The following is a 25,262-nucleotide window of genomic DNA, read 5'->3' as shown; positions in this document are numbered from 1 at the left end:
CAAAGGGCCAACCAGCTTCAGCTTCAGCAGCAGCAGGCAGGCAGGCCCCCAGGGTTTCGTGGCAGACAATGTCATCATTTGCTCGGAACGATCTTTATGGACGAGGACCACGGACGGACGACGCAGTCGATTAGGTTGTGTACTCATGGCACATCGTAAATTACACCACAAAATTGAGCTATGAAGGAACACGTGACTGCGGACTGAGTCCAGGTTGATCGAACAGGTTGCACTCAGTTGAATTGAAATTTATTTGAATAAATGACAAAATACGAAATAATTTTGAATATTTTAGGAAACTGCAAAGAAATCAAGAAACTATCCTCATGAATAAATTTTAGATAAAATTGAAAATCTGAAAATCTTAAACGATATACTAAAACCAAAACCAAAACCAAAACCAAAACCAAAACCAAAACCAAAACCAAAACCAAAACCAAAACCAAAACCAAAACCAAAACCAAAACCAAAACCAAAACCAAAACCAAAACCAAAACCAAATCCAAAACCAAAACCAAAACCAAAACCAAAACCAAAACCAAAACCAAAACCAAAACCAAAACCAAAACCAAAACCAAAACCAAAACCAAAACCAAAACCAAAACCAAAACCAAAACCAAAACCAAAACCAAAACCAAAACCAAAACCAAAACCAAAACCAAAACCAAAACCAAAACCAAAACCAAAACCAAAACCAAAACCAAAACCAAAACCAAAACCAAAACCAAAACCAAAACCAAAACCAAAACCAAAACCAAAACCAAAACCAAAACCAAAACCAAAACCAAAACCAAAACCAAAACCAAAACCAAAACCAAAACCAAAACCAAAACCAAAACCAAAACCAAAACCAAAACCAAAACCAAAACCAAAACCAAAACCAAAACCAAAACCAAAACCAAAACCAAAACCAAAACCAAAACCAAAACCAAAACCAAAACCAAAACCAAAACCAAAACCAAAACCAAAACCAAAACCAAAACCAAAACCAAAACCAAAACCAAAACCAAAACCAAAACAAACCTTATTGGAACAACAATTTATATGACGAGTGTCAATATTGCACGGTGTTTTTACGGTTTTTGTTGTCACGACAATTTGAACCCTTTTTTGAGAGCCAACTGAGTGTACGCTTTGATTTTGCGAACCCGACGTTTCGCGGTCATCTTCCAGTTTCAATCAAGTCATCGCTGTGGCTGAGAGCATGACTGACTGACGCGGCGAACCCGTCACGGCTTGCTTCGATGCACTCTGATTAATTAACGTACGCAAAAAGGGCCAGCAGAACCTGACACGGGTTGATGGCCCAAAATTTTACTTAATCATAATTTCTCTCTCTCTCCCCCCCCGGGTTGGAGATCTCCGCCCGGCGACGCCACCGGCAGTCATTAAGACAGAGTGCTGGGCACGGAGGGAAATTAATCATTTTTATTAAATGATCATACGGTTTGGTCGCGATCGCGATCGGTACACGGAATCAAGGAGTTACCGGGTGCGCGCGGCGAGGGTTGCTGCCGAAATTGATTTTCGAAGTGCGATTTAAGCCGCGGCCTTGTTGCCACTGTGTGGCGCGGCCAAGTCGCCGGTGACCACCCCGAAGTTTGAGGGTGAGGTCTTCCGAATCTAGGTCACTTGATTGGACTACATTTACTGTACATTTTACAATTGACATAGCCAGAGCTTCTGTCAAATATTTTGGAGGATCTAGCTTCAACCACCTCGAAAAATAATCTTGTCATTCAAGGTGACCCGCTAAAGACCACTCCGGGACATAACGATTCGTCGCTGACGGACGGCGGATACCACCGTCGATCACCGCGCCACTGACCCAATGATCAATCATCAAGCCCCCCGCGATCGCTGGGCCGTTGCAACCGTTCGCCCTCTTATCGCAAATCCACGCTTTTCGCTGTCATTTCGCCTGCCAATTTCCATAATACCGTTTATGCTAATCCGCTAATGGCGATCATCGATCATACCCGCCGGTGCCGACGACCAAAATCGCAGCAGGCCATTTCACTCCGCGTCGACGCTGCCGATGACGTTTTAACAATGCATTTGACAAATGCTGGATCGCGGCGCAGCGGCGCTGCTGCAGCGATGAAGAACAGAAGTCGGTGCAGAAATCAGCGCCTGCTGCAAGCGCGCGCGAAAACAAATACAGCAAAGTCGAGGGAGCCGACGGTCGTGGCAGGAGTTGAAAATTATTGCGACGATTTATCAGGGTGACAGTTGTTCGGGTTGTGTCGGAGGATTCGAGCCGGGACCACCCAGGACGAACGGTTCCTGCGGGGATTTTGGGATTATGCTCTCTTATGAAATTCTTTAAAAAAAGAGGAGTAGGAAGTTTTGAGTGGAAAATATTTTAATTTGAATAAACGAAATCGCACCATTGCCTACAAGCATAACAAAATAAAACAGACTAAAACGATTTTCTTTCAAAATACATAAATGTACAGTGTACACTAATGCCGTTTAGTTATTAAATAAGAAGTTAATAAGACACATTTTTCACTTAAAAAAAAATATGTTTTGGAGATTTTAAAAGTCGTTTTATGCGCAAGAATTCGGGATGGTGCAAGATCTTGTATCAGGGATATGGTTTTTTGAAAAAAATATGAAAAAATCTGATTTTAGGTCTTGAAAAATGATGATACACAAAGTACTAGACACATTCTGCGGGCTGGAATACCAGTGCGACAGTTAAAAAAATAATTTGAGGGCAAAAAGATGTTGTGAATGGATTCTACATAGTTTAAGGCTTCTAAAACCAAACATTCACCTCAAAACCACTTCCAGAAACCCGAAATTTTTCCAAAGCTGATCATATCCTGAAAATAGGATTAATTCGCCCTCACATGCAACTGGATCGAAATTGGTATTTTTTTTGCAAAAACACAACATTGAACAGTTTCGTGACGTTACAATGCCAAAAAAACTCACCAGGATCTGTAAAAATATTAAGGTGTTTTTTTTTTATTTCCGAATTAGGCCGTTTCAAATATTTTTTAAAGTTTATGTCGCCCCCCCCCCCCTCCCCCTTCAAAATCGGTTCGAAAAATCAGGGGGCAAAAAAAAATTTCAAAAACATCAAAATTCTAAAGGAAATAGAAGTCTAACCAACTGAAAACAATTAGAAATGCATTTTCTTGCGTTTAAAACCATATTGAGCATGTCTGGGATCGATAAAAGAAATGCAATTTTTGTGGAATTCCAATGTACAGCACCGCAAAAAGTTTTTTTTTCGGCGAAAAAATTTTTTTTTTCAATACTTGGATATTTTGAAAACTAATGATTGCAAAACAACTAAGCAGGTGTAAAATGCACTTTAAAACACTTTTTTCATTCAAATGTTGATACCATGGCTTGTTATTTCAATTTTTATATTTTTTATTTGCCCCTCCCCCCCCCCCCCCCCCTCGATCTCGATCACAGTCGAGGGACATAAACGTCAAAAAACATTTGCAACGGCCTTACAGCAAAAAAAAAACAGAAAAATAATCGTCAAACCAAACCATTTTTTTATGCATTGTTAGAGATGTATTACAAATGAATTTATTAACATATTTTTTTCTTAAGTTTTGCTTTTTTTTATCTTAGTATTTTGAAGGGGTTCATATATTTTTTCTATGAACTTTCAATTGACGATATCTTGGAAACTATTGGTCCAATTTTCAATGTTAAAAAATTAAACTCTTGCGGAAATTGTTGATTATTTGAATAAACATTTTTCAAAAAAATTGTCGATTGAAAATTTCAGGGTAATTTGGTGACACTTGGAAAAATCATTTTCATCGATTCGAATTTTTTGTGAGGCTGTATATCAGAAAGTAATTACCCGTCCTTTCAAGTTCCAGAGACCATATGGTAGGAAATTTTCTCAGCCTTTCAAAAATATTTTTTTCTTGGGTGCTTAAGAAGTATTTTTCAAATGCAAAAACAAAACGAAAAGAAATTAAAAATGTTTACCTAAAAGTAGCTTTAACTTGAAAATCGTATATTTTATCGAAAAAAGTTAAGTACTTTTCGATTGAAAATTCAAATTTGCTCCAAAAAAGTTATTCTTATTTTTTTGTCCAGGTTTTCGATATTTTCAAATTTTGGGAATTTGACTTTTAGTGATGAAAAGTTAAATAAAAATCGATTTTTTTGACCGTGTAGCTATTTTTCCGAAATGTTCTAATCATAACTTACAACGATCAAAACGATCAGAAAATCGCTTCTCAAGGTACAGAATTTGATACATTTACTAATCTAATGTAAAATCTGTGTAAAATCGCATGCAAAAGCATGCGCATCACCTTTGCGGGCAAAAGCATGTAGTATTGTATGGGAAAACGTATATAAAAAAGCATATACGGAAGTTTTTTTAAGGTGTGCAAAACTTTTTTTTCTTCCGTAGGGTAAGGTAGTCATTAATGAGACACTTTTGGTTTTATAAATTTCAACGATTTTTGAATTTTTTTCAGCAGCATGTTTCAATGAGCTTTTTGTTGCATTTTCTTTCTTTCAATGTGTTCTAACATTGACCAAAATATGAGATCGATCTGACGTCTACAGCCAGAGTTATTCTACTGTCTCATTGTAGACGCACTTGGCAGGATCAATGAGACAGCTGGGGAACAATGAGACACTCTACAAAAATCAATACTTTTCTAGCAAAACATCATGTTTTTTTATTGTTCCATTGCATGTGACTTACTTTGAACATTTTCAAGCAATTTTGTCAACATGAAACTTCAATCAACAAAAAATATACTAAAAATTATTTACATTTCGTAAAATCCATATTTTTTACCAAATAACTTTATATTTTTGGTAAAATGCAGTGCAAACTCAATAAATATGCCAAAAATTAATTCCAATTCATGTTTTAAAAGATTTCCATAGATTTTGAAAAGTTTAATGAAGAAAAATCAAAGTGTCTCATTGTTACCCATGGGCCGAAAAGAGTGGGGAACAATGAGACAGCCCTGGATTCTGGGTATATTCTTAATTTTGGTCAAATCTAATGAAAGGACATTGTAGCCCAATTCATGCCCGTGTAATGACGAAAGAATTTTGGAGAAACATTAGTGTTTGTGTTTATGACAGCCTATGAGCGAAAATGTAATTTTTAGTCATAATTTACTTTTACACCCCATAATCAAACATGTATAAATAACTTTGCAAGGGAGCGTCCATAACCAAAGCCACTATTATGGCAGACGTGTATCTAGTAGACACACCTTTCCCCCAAATATGAGCCTGATTGGCTGAAACAACGTCTTGTGAAAGCCATTTTATCATTGTTCCCCGTGTCTCATTGATGACTACTCTACCCTACACACTTTTTGTGTACACGTTTTCTTATACAATACTACATGCTTTTGCTCGCGAAGGCAAGCAAGCTTTTGCGTGAGATTTTACCATCAGATTTTTTGCTGTGGACTGAATTGGATGCATACTAACAGTTTGTTATTTCGGATTTTTTAATGGGACTTATTTCATGAGTGAGGAAGACAACATCCACACAGGTGGATAAAGTAATTTTTTAAATAAGATCAACGCTATTAGGGCCAACTTTGTCGAACATCTTCGGCGGTACAAACTGGCCTTCGTCAAAAGGCAACGCCTCCTTAATTAAGCAGCCCAGCTACTAGTCAATGCAGCCATCCGATGAACACAGTGCGATACGCACCGAAACACAAAGCCTACTGTTGGCAAAAAGTTTGCCGGGCGCTGATGATTGGGATCTTTCCACAACATTGTTCAACGCGGCGCAGGACTTCTTCTCGCATGGGATATCGGTAAAGTAGACTCCCATCGGCAACGAGGGGAGCAGGTTTGTTTGTTCTCGCGGGACTCGCGCCCGATGGCGATTTGGCATTCCACGAGGGGTCTCTCGATCACGCTGATTATAGGGATCCGCGGAATGAATGAAGGACGGAACGGGGAGGAGAAAAAAAAATCTGAATTGGAAATTTAAACTTATTATAAAAAAGAATCTTCGGTTGGGGGTAAGGTAGATCGGGACGAGGGGTCCGGCGAAGAAATTATTGTGCACCCCTCGGTTCCCATGACATACGGGTTGATAATTTTTCGATGGCAGTTTTTTTTTGCTTATTTTTGACTTGTTAACCGATCTTTTGGTTAACAAGCTCGCCAAACTAAACGGATAACATGTTATCGGTTATTATTATATTTAAACGAGGTAGTCAAAATTGAGCAGTTCCGTCTGGGCCGGTAAGAAACCACATTTTCGCCAAATTATCTACATTATCGGACGGGGTAAATTCGCGTAGCCTGGCAAGGGTCTGGCGTTGGGTCAGGCTGGCGCGTAATAAAATTATTACGAAATGTCGACGAAGGAATCGCTCTAGGGATATCGGGATATCGCGGGACGACACGACCATAAAGCTTGGTAATATTCTTGTTTGCTTCCCCCCCCCCCCTCTCATTCCACACCTCCCTTCCTCACCGCAGGGGGGTCACTCTTCCCAGGCTCCCTTTTTATATAGCTTTAATGACTTAATAAAATTTTATATTTATTTTCAATTTCTTTTCCATTATTCGCACTGCATAAACATTGCGACGCGCCAATCTCATCGTCATCGGACACGACCGGACGGCCTCGGTCTGGCTGCAGGAAGATGATGCCTCAGCGCAAAATCAGCCAATTTCGGGTCATTATACATCGATCAGGATTTCAAATTAACTGGAGAGGCAGTGCGCCGATGAGGCGTATTAAAATTTGATGATTAGATTAAAAAAAAAACAACAGAAGAACAAAAGCGAATAAGTCAACACTTAAATATTAAACAACCTTATAGATTGCTCTTAAAACCACGTTGAATAGGGTTTTTTTTATTTCATAAGACTTCTTCAAACTGTTTAATTTCGAAAGTCGATGTTCAATATCTGATCCAATTAATTCTGCAGAATCCTTGCCCAAACAAGCTTGACAATGTATTCGGGATCGCTTATTTGTTTTTCCCTTCACGCAAAACCCACATGACCATCACCATTCATAGCTAATCGAGGGGGGGTAGGCCGGTGGAGAAGGTTCTTAATCACAGTACTTAGGGGGACCCCGTCGGCCCTGATTACTACTGTTTACTCCCTGGGCCCCAACTCTGATGAACTCTTCGCAAACCACTATCTTAAGCTAACGACCAGCGATTCAAATTCAATTCCACCGAAAAAATGGGGAGCAAAACCCCCGGACTTGCCAAGACCCACAAACCATCACGACGCGGCGACCCACTCGACTTCTCTCTCTGGTGGGCCCCCCCGTCATTATCGTCATCACCATTATCAAGCGCCGCCGCAAATCGACGCGACGCGTCCAGCCGAGTGCGCGCGTTTTTCGCGTTTTTTGGCGATTGTTTGCGTTGGACGCGTCCCTTAATTTGCGGGTCCCCTACGCCCGTTCGACGCCCAAATTAGGGCCATTGAAGGCAGATGGGGGCCGTTTAATGACTTAATAAGTGATTCCGGGAATCCGGCCCACGAGGAGTCCACGAGGGGTCCTACGACGCGTCACGATTTCGGGGCTCTAGGTTCAGAGGTCCTCCGCCAGAGGTCACTGTTGAAGTTTCTCACCCAAAAATGCGCAAAATTCCTTGCGAGCGATGATAAGGTGCACGTTAATTAAACATTGCACAGTGGTCCAGATCGCAAAATTAAGTGGAAAATGGATTTTCCGAAAAATGGTGACGTTTTGGAGCTTTGGTGTCTTCAGAAGAGTTGTTGCAAATGGAAAGGGGCAACTTTTGGTTTGGTTCAAAATTAGGGTGGTTCACGATTAGGGTGATTTTGAAAATCTAACTTTTCAGGAATATTTTTGGGAATTTTTTTGTCTTCTAGAAAGTTGATGGGCTTGCCAATCCAAGCAACTTTGTCGAAGACACCAAAATTTTATCTCGTAATCTACGCCTTCTATGACCAAATTTATAAAAAGCATCTGAGCAAACCTTCAAAAATCAGTTTTTTGAACGTGGCAATTCAGGGTTAACTTTTAGAGAAAAGTGACATCCGGAGCACTTTTAGAGCTCTAAAAAACATTTTCATTTTTTGACATGTCAATTTGGACTTAAGGGTCAAAAGTTACAGCCATTTTAAGGTAAAAAAGATGCAAATTTAAAACTTAAATATCTCAAAATGGCGCAAGCCAAATTTTGAGCACTAGGTTGCATTTGAAAGAAGAGATCTAGCACTACAAACGCTGAAAAAATCTCAGGGGTGTTTTTCTTTAAACTTGAGATATCTTCATTTGAAAAAGTCTAATTTTCAAGGGAAAACCATATGGGACCACCCTAACGAAATTCGAAAATTGTCCAAATATATGTTTTTCCATGTAATTTTGCCCGCTAAATCTGAATCTGCCCTCAGAATTGAGCCAAAATGTCAACAAATCGATTTTTGGTCATATTTTGGGTTTAAATGATAATTTTACATGGAAACCCAAAATATGACCAAAAATCGATTTGTTGACATTTTGGCTCAATTCTGAGGGCAGATTCAGATTCAGCGGGCAAAATTACATGGAAAAACATATATTTGGACAATTTTCGAATTTCGTTAGGGTGGTCCCATATGGTTTTCCCTTGAAAATTAGACTTTTTCAAATGAAGATATCTCAAGTTTAAAGAAAAACACCCCTGAGATTTTTTCAGCGTTTGTAGTGCTAGATCTCTTCTTTCAAATGCAACCTAGTGCTTAAAATTTGGCTTGCGCCATTTTGAGATATTTAAGTTTTAAATTTGCATCTTTTTTACCTTAAAATGGCTGTAACTTTTGACCCTTAAGTCCAAATTGACATGTCAAAAAATGAAAATGTTTGTTTTGTAGAGCTCTAAAAGTGCTCCGAATATCACTTTTCTCTAAAAGTTAACCCTGAATTGCCACGTTCAAAAAACTGATTTTTGAAGGTTTGCTCAGATGCTTTTTATAAATTTGGTCATAGAAGGCGTAGATTACGAGATAAAATTTTGGTGTCTTCGACAAAGTTGCTTGGATTGGCAAGCCCATCAACTTTTTAGAAGACAAAAAAATTCCCAAAAATATTCCTGAAAAGTTAGATTTTCAAAATCACCCTAATCGTGAACCACCCTAATTTTGAACCAAACCAAAAGTTGCCCCTTTCCATTTGCAACAACTCTTCTGAAGACACCAAAGCTCCAAAACGTCACCATTTTTCGGAAAATCCATTTTCCACTTAATTTTGCGATCTGGACCACTGTGCATTGATAACACTGGTTCGATAAGGAAGGCAATCGCAGCAACCTCCGACTGATTTATGTTGCAACTGGGAAAATTCTTATCAGCGTTCACCCTTTTTGAAGTTGCTCAGATCGAAGCAAGCTTTTGCGTTATTCGCGGTTTCGGTGCTGGTGAAGGTTCCTTTGATGATAATTTCGTCAAGACTCCGACTTCGACTCCAACTCCACAGCCCTGAAATTTCTAAAAATTACAAAAATGACAAAAATGACAAAAATGACAAAAATGACAAAAATGACAAAAAAGACAAAAATGGAAAAAAATGACAAAAATGACAAAAATGACAAAAATTACAAAAATGACAAAAATGACAAAAATGACAAAAATGACAAAAATGACAAAAATGACAAAAATGACAAAAATGACAAAAATGACAAAAATGACAAAAATGACAAAAATGACAAAAATGACAAAAATGACAAAAATGACAAAAATGACAAAAATGACAAAAATGACAAAAATGACAAAAATGACAAAAATGACAAAAATGACAAAAATGACAAAAATGACAAAAATGACAAAAATGACAAAAATGACAAAAATGACAAAAATGACAAAAATGACAAAAATGACAAAAATGACAAAAATGACAAAAATGACAAAAATGACAAAAATGACAAAAATGACAAAAATGACAAAAATGACAAAAATGACAAAAATGACAAAAATGACAAAAATGACAAAAATGACAAAAATGACAAAAATGACAAAAATGACAAAAATGACAAAAATGACAAAAATGACAAAAATGACAAAAATGACAAAAATGACAAAAATGACAAAAATGACAAAAATGACAAAAATGACAAAAATGACAAAAATGACAAAAATGACAAAAATGACAAAAATGACAAAAATGACAAAAATGACAAAAATGACAAAAATGACAAAAATGACAAAAATGACAAAAATGACAAAAATCACAAAAATCACAAAAATCACAAAAATCACAAAAATGACAATGACTTGTTTTGTTTTTGTTTTTGTTTTTGTTTTTGTTTTTGTTTTTGTTTTTGTTTTTGTTTTTGTTTTTGTTTTTGTTTTTGTTTTTGTTTTTGTTTTTGTTTTTGTTTTTGTTTTTGTTTTTGTTTTTGTTTTTGTTTTTGTTTTTGTTTTTGTTTTTGTTTTTGTTTTTGTTTTTGTTTTTGTTTTTGTTTTTGTTTTTGTTTTTGTTTTTGTTTTTGTTTTTGTTTTGTTTTTGTTTTTGTTTTTGTTTTTGTTTTTGTTTTTGTTTTTGTTTTTGTTTTTGTTTTTGTTTTTGTTTTTGTTTTTGTTTTTGTTTTTGTTTTTGTTTTTGTTTTTGTTTTTGTTTTTGTTTTTGTTTTTGTTTTTGTTTTTGTTTTTGTTTTTGTTTTTGTTTTTGTTTTTGTTTTTGTTTTTGTTTTTGTTTTTGTTTTTGTTTTTGTTTTTGTTTTTGTTTTTGTTTTTGTTTTTGTTTTTGTTTTTGTTTTTGTTTTTGTTTTTGTTTTTGTTTTTGTTTTTGTTTTTGTTTTTGTTTTTGTTTTTGTTTTTGTTTTTGTTTTTGTTTTTGTTTTTGTTTTTGTTTTTGTTTTTGTTTTTGTTTTTGTTTTTGTTTTTGTTTTTGTTTTTGTTTTTGTTTTTGTTTTTGTTTTTGTTTTTGTTTTTGTTTTTGTTTTTGTTTTTGTTTTTGTTTTTGTTTTTGTTTTTGTTTTTGTTTTTGTTTTTGTTTTTGTTTTTGTTTTTGTTTTTGTTTTTGTTTTTGTTTTTGTTTTTGTTTTTGTTTTTGTTTTTGTTTTTGTTTTTGTTTTTGTTTTTGTTTTTGTTTTTGTTTTTGTTTTTGTTTTTGTTTTTGTTTTTGTTTTTGTTTTTGTTTTTGTTTTTGTTTTTGTTTTTGTTTTTGTTTTTGTTTTTGTTTTTGTTTTTGTTTTTGTTTTTGTTTTTGTTTTTGTTTTTGTTTTTGTTTTTGTTTTTGTTTTTGTTTTTGTTTTTGTTTTTGTTTTTGTTTTTGTTTTTGTTTTTGTTTTTGTTTTTGTTTTTGTTTTTGTTTTTGTTTTTGTTTTTGTTTTTGTTTTTGTTTTTGTTTTTGTTTTTGTTTTTGTTTTTGTTTTTGTTTTTGTTTTTGTTTTTGTTTTTGTTTTTGTTTTTGTTTTTGTTTTTGTTTTTGTTTTTGTTTTTGTTTTTGTTTTTGTTTTTGTTTTTGTTTTTGTTTTTGTTTTTGTTTTTGTTTTTGTTTTTGTTTTTGTTTTTGTTTTTGTTTTTGTTTTTGTTTTTGTTTTTGTTTTTGTTTTCACATCCCTGAAAACGCATTCTGCAAGTGCATTTATCAAAGCCACTGCACGACGGAGTACATCTCGTGCACGAATCACCACCAAATAAAAAAAACGCAAGAAGGAAAACACCGAAACAGCTTTTAACTTGAGCAAGCATTTCTTCAGCGCGTAGTATAAATTTTGCATCTCACCAAGGTATGCTGACAATTAAAAATGGCCTGTTCTTGCCGGTTGCACCTGATAACACCTTGACCTCACTTGGAATTTTCGGAACAACCTAAAAAGGTGCCTTTTCTTGAATTGCTTTGTGCTCTTCGACAAACTTTGTTTCACTGCATCGCAGTTTCATCTAGTGACTGAAAGTTCAAACTTAAGTCAGTTTGATACGTCAATCATTAGCAAAAGTTTCTGTAATTCTTCTTTTCAATTCGATTTCCTCATGATAACCTCGAAAAAAAATATGAAAATATCTCAGAATCAACCTGCAGGCCACGAAGTAAGTCGGGTAGCTTGTTCCTGACGTTCTTCCACACTGCACAGGTCGCGCAGAGTGCAGGTATGCAAATTAGGTTCGCAGCACTCGTCGTAACTCCCTCGAGACAGATCGAGAGACATTCAGGGCAGAGATTTTGTGCTCCTTTTTTCCCCATTTTGACAGCACGTTGGTTGGTTCGTACAGGCCCCCTGGCCCATGATTTATTTCCCTCGCACTACATTAATTCCGAATAAATCAAGCAATTATTTAATTTTTCAACGTCATTTTGTTTAACGAAATTTGACATTATGAGGTCTTTATTATCGATACACAAGCTCCGCATATTATTATAACAATATAATATTATGTATATTCGCAACGCAGTAGGCTCTTCTTCCAGGTAGCAGGCGAGGTCGTAATTACGGGACGGTCATGTCCGCATAAATTCCCACCACCACCGCGCCCGGCCAACTTGGATCTGCACCGAATTTTCGATTCCCGCCTGCCTTGCTCTCGGGTGCATAAATCATGTTGCGCATGTTGTTCTCGGCTTTTCCCGTGTTGTTCTTCTTACTTCATAAGTCATGTTGGCAAAAGGAGGCAGCCAGCAGCATGTTGTTTTATCAGGTGATCCCTGCGTTCTTTTTTCTCTCCAGCTTACTTTGACTGAAATTAAGAAATTACGATTTAATGACAGATAACAGTGCGTCATAAATTTGCACTTTCTCAATCCGCGTTTACTTCTTCCGCGTGGAATTCTTCTTCCTCACCCAACTCGCTTGAAACCGTTTACATGCGTGACTATGTTTGTTTAAGTTGGTCGAACTGGCACCCCCTTCAACCACGTTCGTGAATTCGGTTTGTCGAGATAAAAATGTGTAATTATGGGGGCACAGTTGAAATGAAACTCGAAACAGAAAAAATAACTGGAACATGATCGGACTTCAATTATCCAGTTTGAACAATAATTAATGACCATTTCGTACAAAATGCACGGGAGCAATTGTGAAAACCACTTTAATTTCACGGAAACTTTCAGATAATGTTTTAAAGAGCATTTAAAGCAGCCTAATGGGCTGAATATGTTTTGAAATTTTGTAAGATACATCAAATTCTGATTTCATTTCCGGATAATTAACTGTCATAACCACATAAATTGTAATACAATAGAAATATATGCATTTGTTATAAGACTGACCAAATTTATTATAAATTATTTCTTTGTTTTATTTTTTTTATGAAACTATCGGTTCGTCCATTCAACACCAAAACGGCGGTCAAATGATTGTGATGCATGGCGGCATGAAAGTATATCAGAATCTGCATGAAAACTGTCCTCATGCATTTTTTGCGATATAAAGGTATGACATTTTTGCCCATTGCCGACAATTATCTACATTACCGACGGCTTTTTGGTTGTATTTCACAAAAAAACCCTCAACTGAACGAGGATTGAACCACCAACTTCTTTATTTTTGATCCGACACGCTACCACCGCGCCATGGACGCTTGATGAAAAGTGAGTGAAAGAGCACCAACATATGCTTCTCTTTGGAGTGTTGCTCGGGGACGGGCCAGCATTATATGTATTGGTGAGAACTGCAGATCGCTGAAATGTTTACACGCGGGCAAAAATGATCTAGGGGCTTGCTGCAAAAAATGTTATAAAATGTGACATTTTCTGCAGCAAATCCACTGTTGCAGATTTTGAGATATATTTTTCCTTTGGGTGAAATATCCATACAATTTTGGCAGCTCTTCATACGAAAAGGCTACCAAAATATTCAAATAATGTTCTTATCAAAAGAAAGAATTTTCTGATCGATTTGATGTCTTCGACAAAACTGTAGATATTACTTAAAATTTATCAGAAAAAATTGTGTCACTTTACAGAAATTAACTCCTTTTAGTTATTTAGACTTTCCACACCAAAAGAAAAAAAAATCATAAAAGCGCATTATAACCTGATTTTTCAAATTTTGGATATGTTTTTGATAAAATTTGATTTAACATCTGAAAATATTTTTAAGCACCGTTTTCGAAAACCATGATTTTTCGACAAATTGGAAATTCAATTTATGACCAACTTATTCAAAAGACGCCATTTTTTTAATTGTAAAACATATCCAAAAAATAAAATAAAAAAAAACATAATTTTTGAAACATGTTGAAACAAGGCTTCACAAGGTCCATGCATTATTTTTGAAAAAATAATTTTCAATAAATAGTGTTAAAAAAATGGTTGCGTTGAAAATTTTTATTTGGAATTCCGGTATGACTATCAAAGTCATAGTTTTTCTTTTTAAAATCAGATTAAAGGTGTTCGAATTTTATTTTTATGTCAAATATTGCTGATATAGTTTTGAAAAATCAATTTTTATGTCCAATTGACTACACCGAAAAATGTTGTATTTTGGGAAGGTTGAAAATTCGATTGGTTGGTTTACCTTTTTTTAAGGAATTTTACCTAAAAATGTGTTAAAAATGTAATTTCACCAAAAAATAATGAAAATTCACCAGTTTTTGGTGTAATATAACAATATTGTTGACAAAAAAAAACCTTCTCTGATGAATATTACCAACATTTTAGGTTTGTGTAAGTTTTTAAGCATTTTAACAAAACAGCACATACATTTTTGGAAGAATTCTAAAATAGTCAAAATTTTGCCTTATATCAGTTAAAACTAGTTTTGTTTATAAAATTATCGATTCAAATAGCATTTTTAAGTGAAATCGAAGCACGAATCAAAAGTTTTCAAACTTTATATGAAATTTGGTCTGCTGAAAATGCCTATAAATAAAGAGATTTCATAATTAACTATCTTATTAAATTTTCGAAATTTAATGAAACTTCTTCTTGACTTCTTGATGTACTTTTTAATGTGCGCAAACACACTTCTTTACCACGGTCAGTTTGGTTCTATATCATTCATTACGTATTTAATTTGTGCTTAAAGAACCTTTATTGTGCGGAAAAATCTCAAACCTACGACCTACGTTTTACGATACCTAAAATTACCATCTTATGCGCTTGTATCCAAGACATTTTCAAATCGTAATTTTTGAAGAACATGAAAGTAAAGAAACAAACAGGGCTTCATTTGCACCACAAAACACACTTTTACGATTGAGTTCACCGTTCTAAAGTTATATGTATTCAAATAAAACTGAATATTTGTATGAATTATATTAAATAATTATACTAACCGCAAAAGTCATGACCAAAAAAAAATTACAACAAAATAACAAAAAAGTCCCAAATGATTTTTTACTTATCAAACGTTGGCATCAATTTTGGAAAATAAAGGTTAGAAACATTTTAAAAGGGAAAGATCAGACAATTTTAGCAATTTTTCAAATCTGTCGAAAATGTACTAATTATTCCTGTTCCTCTACTAAAAATAACAGAATCGAATAGAAACACTTTTCAAAACAAATGCTGAAAAGTTCTACTTGACTAAATACATGGTTATTTGCAAGGTTATTTGACATTATTAGGTTGTTTTTGTTTTTGGAATTGCAAAAACATATTGTATGGACCTCGATGCAAATCTTGATTTTTTCAGCACTCGTCGTATTTATCCTACTCAGTGAACTTCGTTGGATAAATGTATGACTCGTGCTGAAAAAACCTTCTTTTTGAAAACTGTTGCATAAACTACTTTTGTAAATTTTTGATAAAATTAACTGTTTTCGAGTGAAATGTATAATTGGTTGACATTTTCCAAAAACAAATCTCTTTTTTAACCATCCTCGTCTGTCTCTGTAAAAAAATATGTGAAAATTTAAGAACCTTCTCTACAATTTTCTTTTAAAAACATTTTAGATCCAACCTTTGCTTGCTGAAATAGGGTCTTGTCAAAAATTGAAATTAAAAAAATGTGTTTTTTTATGTGCTACGAATTCAGCAGTCAATTTTCAATCGATGATGTATTTGAAACAATTGATCCTACTCAGTTATTTTTTTTAAGTGAAACTCGTGGAGAATTTGCTTAATCTTTTGGATAACAGAATTTCTGGTTTCTAGAACCACAACTCACATTTTCAAAAAGCCTATCATTATTTTTTTAATCTATTACTTTTTGTCCACTAAAACATAAAAAAAATGAAAAACCAAAGGGAGTTGTGTTGGTCAGAATCGTATTTTTTTGTATTTTTTCTATCTATCTTTCAAAATGTCTTAATTATAATCAATCACTTTTCCCAAGATACCAAATCGATCAGAAAATCCCTTCTCAAGATGCAGAATATTTCGTATTTTTGCAAAGCACTTTTTGAAGTGAGGAATCGTTGGACAATGTTTCGTTCAAATAAAAAAAATACAATAAAAAGTATAATCTTTGACAATTGCTAACAGATCAATAGGGTCCTGAAGCCCTTTGTAAATTTTTATTTATAACGGTAAAAAAACACGATTAAAAACCATTTCTGATCACTTTTTTTTTTTCATTATTAAGCAAAAAAATAAAATGACAAGACAACATTTTTTCGATGGATTAACTATGGTCCCCTTGGAACGAGCTGTCAAGTAGGACCTTTTCTGTCAAGAAGAGTCGCGAAGTTTTTTTTTAACTGATTTAAAAATCCATTTTGAATCCTTTGTGGTCGTGCAAAGGGTCATTGTACTCAGAAAAATAAGCTTTATCATTGTAAATAATAATATCACAAATTAAAGCTAAATTTTGAACCAAATTGTATGAAATAATGCAATATGATCATCTGACAAAGATGGATAACAAACAAAATACAGATATGTTTACATTTAAACTCCAGATTAACAAGTATCTTCAATTTTAATAAACTTTCACCAATCTCCAATCGCGGAAAAATTTATCAAGTTGTGCAAAATAAGCCTTTTTCCCTCTCATCCATCCTCAGCATTGACAAATCATCGCAAGGTTAGCGAGACCCCTTGATCACACCAATCACAATCACATGGCCTGCTACGCGCAGTACCGCTGTCATCTGACCAAACAAACAAACCAACCTCAACGGCCTCCGGTCGCCTCCGTCGGGGGAACCAAGGTGATTGTACGGGGCAAGGTGAGATGTTAGCGCCGTAAACTTCTACCTGTTTTTCCAAAGGTCCTAGCCGGCAGAGGGGTCATTTCAATTGACTTGGCCGACAGAAACAAACATCGTGAGAAGGGGTCAAATGTGCGTACGAGGACCCCAGGGGGATGTTTTATTTCCCTTCCAGCTCGGCGGCTGCAAGATTTGTCCGATTAACAGGTCGTAAATTTATTGCAAGTAGAGGTTCTTCCGAGTAGTAATCCCGAGGAGCGTGCCATGTACAGGTCAGCTCAAGCTACCGCCATCTCGTGGGAAGATTCGGAACCTGACGACGGTCCAACGACTTTTCCAAAGCTTCCAATAGCGCACATAACCTCAAAAGGTTGTTCCCACACCGTGTGTGTAACAAAACCAATAAAAGGGTATTAATTGCGGAATAAATGCAGCCTGTCTGCTCCCGCGGATCATAATAACAGTTAATCTTGTGATATTACAACTATATCGAGTCTCGCCAGCAAAAAAAAGAGATCCCAAAAAGGACGGTCCGAAAAAATCGCCCCAAAAAAAACGCACACGAAACGAAACGCAATGATTTATTGCCATGCAATTTTGTGCACCCCGGGAACGGCGGCGACAAACGGGTTCGGCTCCCTCTCCTCCAGTTGGACCACCTTGGCCCATGGGCCAAAAACCCACGATCAGACCCACAAGAGGTGTGAATATACGACGTGAGAAGTGTTATCGAAGATGCTTCATAAATCCATATTTTTTTGCTGCTGCTTTTTGCTCTCTCAAAATCGGAGGTCGATTTTGAGTCAGGTTGAAAAATTGACGTCTTCTTTGCCGGGATGCCGACTTGGCGGGACCGCACAGACGGGCTTTTGAAGGTACGCAAAAGGGCTGGATTTGTTTGGTTTTCCCCTGGGCGAATATTGGCGTGATTACTGGAGAGGGGGTTCATTTGTTTCAGGTAGTTGAATCTTGATACCATATTTTTTGGCATCATTTTAAGATAGGCAACATAAGCCACTGTAGCCTAGACAACTTGGTTTTGCTTTTGCAAAACATAAAATTCAGCTAAATTTTGTTGAATTTAGACTGATTTATTATTTTTTTTATTCATGGTCATGAAACAAAATAGATAAGTAATTATTCTGAATTTCGCAAATAAAAAAACGAAAAAAAACTTTTCCATTTATTCCACATGTCGAAATAAACCATTTTCCATCATTAGTTTTTCCATACAAGGCTTTATACAATTTTGCGTGGTGATCATACAAGGTTATAACCTATTCCGTGCCCAATCATATATGATTGGGACTATTATGAAAAAGGTACAAACCGACATTGTGCAGAAAACAGTGAATTTCTATAAACGTTACTTGTACTTTTTAAAGAACATATTTTCATGGATTTTTGTAAGTTTTTGTATGTTTCAAATATGAACTGCTCATTAAGTTTCCTTGAATCAATTTATTTGATTTTATTTAATGTTTAATACACGACAATATCTGAAATATTTTTATTAGGGGAAATATACCCATTTTAAGCCTAATAAGCGGTCGTGTTTGAATGATGCTGAATAATCTGGAGTGTTCCTTGAAATTTACTAAAACCAATTACACTAACGAGTAGAGCAACTTTCTTGTGAACATATCTGTATATTTTCACTTTTACTAAATGTTATTCTATTCCTTTTACAAGCATTTAAAAAAAAATTCCCCAAATGTATTCTAATCAGTCGAGAATGCGTTGGGCCACGCCCATTTTCCTATTTTCAGCTTAATTCTTTTTTCTTCCAGCGCTCTTTTGGGTCTGCTTAGTGCTGCCAATTGTGATGAAATTTAGAGCGAACATTCACGAAAAGTAGCATTTATAGAGAAAATTTTCTGGCATCACTGGCTCACTCCAACAGGCGCTGCTGGTGGTGTTGGTTGCCACCCTTTGTTCTTTATTCGCTTATCGCTCGGTTTTCTTCAGCCTTCGATTGGAATGGGTCGTCAAAATTCAAACGTCAAAAGACTTGGCGCGGTTGTTTTTTTGATGGCGCTTGCTAATTATTTACATGTTTTGGGGTTATTTTTCAAGTGAGTGAGTAACTAATGTGCAAAAGAACATGTTGCCGGTAGTTGGAAGCAATTTCATATCTTAAGCGCTTTGAAAGCGTTAGCGCAAGTGAAAAGATATTGATGGCGACTTTCGTTAACGTTCGTCACCAAAATGATGAGAAATGGGCTCGCAAAATAGAAATTATGATCAAAAGTGCATTAAATTTGATCATTTTGGCCAGTAAATGGCATAAACTTGCGTGCCTAAAGTAGCCTGCTTATAGCCTAAATAGTATTTTTGGAGCTTTAATCGAGCATCAAACTCTCCATATGATGAAGATAGGTGTTTGATTAGAAAGGGTATATTTCCCTTATATGAGTAACTCTCTACCAACTCACACGAAATCGGGAAAAGTTGCCCCAACCCCTTTTCAATTTGCGTGAAACTTTGTCCAAAGGGGTAACTTTTGTCCCTGATCACGAGTTCACGGTCCGTTTCTTGATATCCCGTGACGGAGGGGCGGTACGACCCCTTCCATTTTTGAGCATGCGAAAAAAGAGGTGTTTTTCAATAATTTGCAGCCTGAAACAGAAATGAGATATAAATTTGGTGTCAAAGGGACTTTTATGTAAACTTGGATTGGAAAAACGTATTTTTACTTTTACTCAACTGTAATTTTTTTTTAAATATGTAATTTTAAAGGATATTTAACCCTCTACAACCCAACCCCGCCTTTAGACGGGCCTCGATTTAAAAAATCGCCAAAAATCTATTTTTCAACCAATTTTTGATCTTTAAAAAGCATTGGAAAGAAGAACTCTTAAAATTTTAGAAAATATATGAGTTGAAAGTTTTACTTGTTTAATGTAACTTCACCAATGTTTTTAAAAATGTCATGTTTCAAGGGTCAACTTTGGCTGTGATGGCTGTCCATTCCCAAGTAACACACTTTGTCAGATAAACGTATTTCCTAACTGGTTGTATAACCAATTCGCCTCGTTACCACAACTTGTTCTACAACTCCTCTGAACTGGAAAAAGCGCACTTTTTTTTGTTGTATAACTTGCCAGAAAAAGATGCAAGTTATCAGAGTAAGTTGTACAAATGTATTTGACAACACTGTGCCATCTAACAAGAGATTCAACGAAAAAAAGGGGCGTGGTTTACGGATGTGCTGTCAAATCAAAGCGCACACTGGAAAAGAAAGTTAGATTGAAAACAGCTATCTAACCGTCGACTAACTTACATGTAAACAAACGTTTCTTATTAGAATTTCAATCAACGACGAAGCCAATAAAAAAGTACGCTTGTTTCTGCCAGATTTATTTAAAATAATTCGTAATTGAATTTAAAAAAAGAAAAACAATCATGGTGCGCATGTGATTTGCGTGAAATTCCCTGCCTGGCGAACTTTTAGATTTTCCTTTTTTGATGAACTACCTCTGTCCCAAGATTCGATCCGATGACTTCGACGATTTGTTGTTATCTCCACGGCAGGTCCAGGCGCGCTTCCACATCTCTCCACGGGGCTTCATAGTAAACAAGCTGGCCCAAGCGTCAATAAGAAGGCTGCTGTCTGTTTTGTTAGCTAAAGAACTCAACTCCAACGAAGGCTGTCATTGGAATTGAAGTTATATAAGTTTGTTTCAAATCAGTTTTTATAACACCACTATATAACTTTATTATAACAAACCGTTTCAACTGTCATTTCAATTACCGTACCACGGAGTAATATTGAAAATCAGTATGGTTTTGATTTGTTGTTTTCTCTATCATAAACTCTATAAGCTGATAATTTTTGTAGCTTTTACCAGCGATATGTTCACAAATAAATCGGTCAACAATCAAAACTATTGCAATCTTCAATACATAAACATTTTTGAAACTCTAAATTCCTCATGTACAAATTTACACCACCTAACAACACGCAATGTCAAGTTGAATATGTATGTTGAGCATCAGTTATATAATCTATTCTCCGATAACATTTGTGTAACAAAGCGAGAAAACCTAAGGTTATTTATAGAATGGTTGGCCACGCCCATTTTTTTATAAGATGCCATCACATGACAATGTTAGATAAGCAGTGAAACAAACAGTGCAATATTGTTTTTATTCAACAAACTGTTTTCATTGTTTTCATTTTACATTGCAGATGAGGGAACAGCATCTTGGCATATCAGCACTTTGACGTTCAATTACAGCTCATACAAAGTGTTTTCAAGTGAAATAAAGTGATAAATAGCTCAATAGGAAGTGAGCAAGCAAGTTTCTATCAGAATTGTTCCAAAATAAATTGTTTAAATAGTGAAAATAAGCAAATTGGATGGCGTTAGGAGCGAGTGCATATTCCCCATGTTGTGTGTTAAAGTTGGATAATAGTGAAGTTGACTGTGTTTTAACACTTGTGTGGCACAAATCTCAAGAGTTACATAAGTCAGTTATACAAGTAGTGAAACAAACTGTTATTTAACTAACGTTGAAATTTTTTCTCGTATGTTGATCAAAAACAGCTGTCTAACTATTATTCAACAGACGACAAGTTATGAGTGCTACTTGGGTTTCCTATATTTTAAGTAAAAAGAAGTATGCAGTAATTTTTGTAGTGTCCTAGACTTTGCCTCTACGCATGTTTTTACAATTTAAATGATAATTGTGTCATTTTATAGCAGAAAATGTGAAAAACAAGCAAAAAATTTAAAAAGTGACTGTAGAAACATGAAAAAATTAGACAGGCAAAATGTAATGATAGGAAAGGCCAAATGCTACAAAAAACAAACATAAACTAAACAAGAAAAACGCAAATTAAAATACAAAAAATTAAACAACAAAACATAAAACAAGAGAAGTAAAGTTTTTCGTAGAACAAAAGTTGCTCAAAATGACCTCCTGAACACGGGAAAAATAAAAAAAAAATCGAAAAAGAATTTGGGCAGTAGAGGGCTAATGTACATTTCTAATCTACACTAACCCAGAAGGGTTATTTTTCATTAAAAACATTGTTTTTCATTTTAAAATTTCGTGTTTTTTCTAACTTTGCAGAGTTATTTTTTTGAGTGTAACAAAGTTGTACAAAATTGTAGAGCAGACAATTACAAAAAAATTGATGTATTAACATAAAGGATTTGCTTGTAAACATCACGAGTTATCGCGATTTTACGAAAAAAAGTTTTGAAAAAGTTACTTTTTGCGTTTCTCTTTGTTTCGTCGTCCGTGTCTGTCGCGGGTGACCATGAACGGCTTTGATCAACGACGACCAACATTTTCAAAACTTTTTTTCGTAAAATCGCGATAACTCGTGATGTTTATAAGCAAACCCCTTATGTCTATAAATCAAATTTTTTGTAATTGTTTGCTCTACAACTCTGAAGAACATTGTTTCAAAACCCTGCAAATTTAGAAAAAAAAACAAAATTTCAAAATGAAAATTTTTGTTCGAGTGAAAAAATGACCCTTCTGGGTTAGTGTAAATTCGAAAAGTACATTAAATTTTCCTTAAAATGACGTGTTCCAAAAAATTTTATAGTTGAGTAAAGGAAAATGACAGAGTTTTTAAAAACTTTTAAGTGTATTTTTCAATGAAAAATACGTTTTTTTCGGAATTTTTTATCACGCCATCAAATCGGTCGTACAATTTTACATAAAAGTTCCTTTAACATCAATTTTCCATCTTATCACCATTTCAGGCTGAAAATTATTGAAAAACATGTCTTTTTCGCATGTGAACGATTCTCTACGAAATCAGTCTTTTTTCTTTGATGCCTTCGGTATGCCCAAAGAAGCCATTTTGCATCATTAGTTTGTCCATATAATTTTCCCTACAAATTTGGCAGCTGTCCATACAAAAATGATGCATGAAAATTCAAAAATCTGTATCTTTTGAAGGAATTTTTTGATCGATTTGGTGTCTTGGGCAAAGTTGTTGGTATGGATGAGGACTACACTGAAAAAAATGATACACGGTAAAAAACATTTGGTGAATTTTTATTCAACTTTTTGTCACTGAAATTTGATTTGCAAAAAAACACTATTTTTTCCAAATTGTTTAAGGGGACATCAAATGCCATTTTTTCAGAAATTTCCATCGATCAAAAAAATCCTTCAAAAGATACAGATTTTTGAATTTTCATGCATCATTTTTGTATGGACAGCTGCCAAATTTGTAGGGAAAATTATATGGACAAACTAATGATGCAAAATGGCTTCTTTGGGCATAACGAAGGCACCAAAAATGTTTCAGCCGGATTAAAAAATACAAAAAAATAAAATTCTTGAAAAATACCGATTTCGTAGAGAAATTGCTCAGATATTTTGTTACCTAAACCAAAAAATAAATTAAAGCTAAAAGAACACATCTGTTTGTAGACCTTGTACGTTTTCATTTCTAGAACGCAACATCCGACAAGAAAATACGATTCAAACAATACTTTAACGCAAACAACTTTTATTATGACCGCCGAGCCCCTTTATGAAGCACTCTGGAGACAATTTTCACCGCCAGAGATAGTGGCACCAGTCCTTGCCAAAGAACCTAAAATAAAGAATAAATAATTGAAAACCAAAAAAAAACAATTCTTTTCAATTCCCCACCTGCAAGCAGTGCTGCCAGTGGCCGGAAGTGTACGCCGTCTTCCCGATCGTAAACACCGCAAACCGGGCCATCTGCTCGGCGTCCAGCACGGTCACGTACCAGGGCATCTTGCTTTCGTACTGCTCGCTCAGGTTCGTCCGCACGATGGACGGGGCCACGACCTGGAACTCGACGCCACTGCCGCGCAGTTCCTGGGCCAGCGCCAGTCCCAGATTGTGCAGGTACGCTTTGGAGGCGGCGTACGCGGCCATGTACGCGACCGGGACGTGGCCCGAACTGGACCCGATGTTGATCACGATGCCCCGGCCACGTTCGCGCATCCCGGGGATCACGATCCGGGAGAGGATGGTCGCGGCCACCACGTTCAGGTTGACCACCGTCAGCAGGTCCTGCTCGGTGTGCTGCTCCAGTGTGGCCAGCTCGGGCAGGTAGCCCACGTTGTTAACTGCATGCAAATGCCAAAATTAAAATTGCGAATTTTTGATTAAAACCAGTTCTGAAATCTCGCAGTCCAAACTTTCGGTTACCCAGCAGCCCAATATCCATCGCAGCAAGCTGTTCGCGCAGCTGCTCGTAAATCTGGTGACCTCCGTTGAAGTCCACCACAACCCGTTTCGTTTGCACGCCGTAGCTTTTTTCCAGCTCATCGCCTACTCGGTCCAGTTTTTGCTTGCTCCTCGAAAGAAGCGCAATGTTGAGGCCCTTGGCGGCCAAATTCTGCGCGTAACACTTGCCAATGCCATCCGTTGCCCCGGTGATCACTGTTGTTGACGCGAAAAATAGCTTAAATGACCTCATGCCGACTTCCGCGTTACATACCTGCCCAGGGTCCGTAACGCTCGGTCAGCTTCTCGCGGCACACGGCCGCCCTAATGGAGCCCCACACGATGGCCAACAGCGACTCGAGGAAGCCATTGTAGGCCCACAGCAGCGTGGCGTACACTCCGATCCACCAAAACATGTCCGTACGGCGCGCGGGACGACTTGAACTGAGAGCGGGTCGCAGCAAAAGCCGAAGAAGTGACTGCACATTCCGCATAGAAATCCGGTTCGCAGGGTTGAAGCGCCAATCCGGCCCTGCGTTTGACAGGTACCTTACCTTTAACATTGTTTACATTGATTTGTTAACCAATTATCTGTCACGAGCGTGGCTGAAATCAAACAGTTTTAAAACGATCTGATTTTAAATACAACCCTGACGATCATTAGCAACTTGAGTTTTTTCTATTCCTCTCCATATCTCTCTTTTTGTATACGAATGATACGTATGCATCACTTCTACGTATTCCTCTGAGTTGTCAATAATAACATCTGAAATGGGTGTAAAGTTGATCGAAAATAACATGACAGCTTGTTTAAAAACAAGTCATGTTGATTGCTCATGGAGCTAGAATGATGTAAACATAACCAATTATCTTTTTAAGTACTTTTGAAATGAGCGTAAAAACGAAAGTGCCTGAATTGAGCTTATCACCGACCTCTCTCTGCCTTGAGGTTTGAACAACGGTTTCGGTTGAAGGTACTTTTGATGTGTAAAATATTTAGTCGAAAGCAAGAATAACTTAAATGTGGATGTCATCAACACGTTGTAAGTATTTATTTATTTATTTTTGTATCGCACCACAAAAAGACTGTTTCTTGT

At 36.0% G+C, this 25,262-nt stretch overlaps 1 protein-coding gene across 1 annotated transcript; it reads right to left on the bottom strand.

Annotated features, from left to right (window-relative positions):
• Positions 1–23,450: 23,450 nt before the first annotated feature.
• Positions 23,451–24,628, bottom strand: LOC120417649 (inactive hydroxysteroid dehydrogenase-like protein 1). The gene is made up of 4 exons (XM_039579767.2): positions 24,440–24,628; positions 24,148–24,381; positions 23,620–24,065; positions 23,451–23,560 (listed from the first exon to the last, which is right to left on the bottom strand). Exons 1-4 carry the CDS (start codon positions 24,579–24,581, stop codon positions 23,477–23,479), a joined length of 906 nt encoding a protein of 301 aa, XP_039435701.1. The 5' UTR covers positions 24,582–24,628; the 3' UTR covers positions 23,451–23,476.
• Between the last annotated feature and the right edge of the window lie 634 nt (positions 24,629–25,262).

The sequence above is a fragment of the Culex pipiens genome, chromosome 3, assembly GCF_016801865.2.
Source record: "Culex pipiens pallens isolate TS chromosome 3, TS_CPP_V2, whole genome shotgun sequence".
Lineage (NCBI taxonomy): Eukaryota > Metazoa > Arthropoda > Insecta > Diptera > Culicidae > Culex > Culex pipiens.
This window is presented reverse-complemented; position numbering and strand designations above follow the sequence as displayed.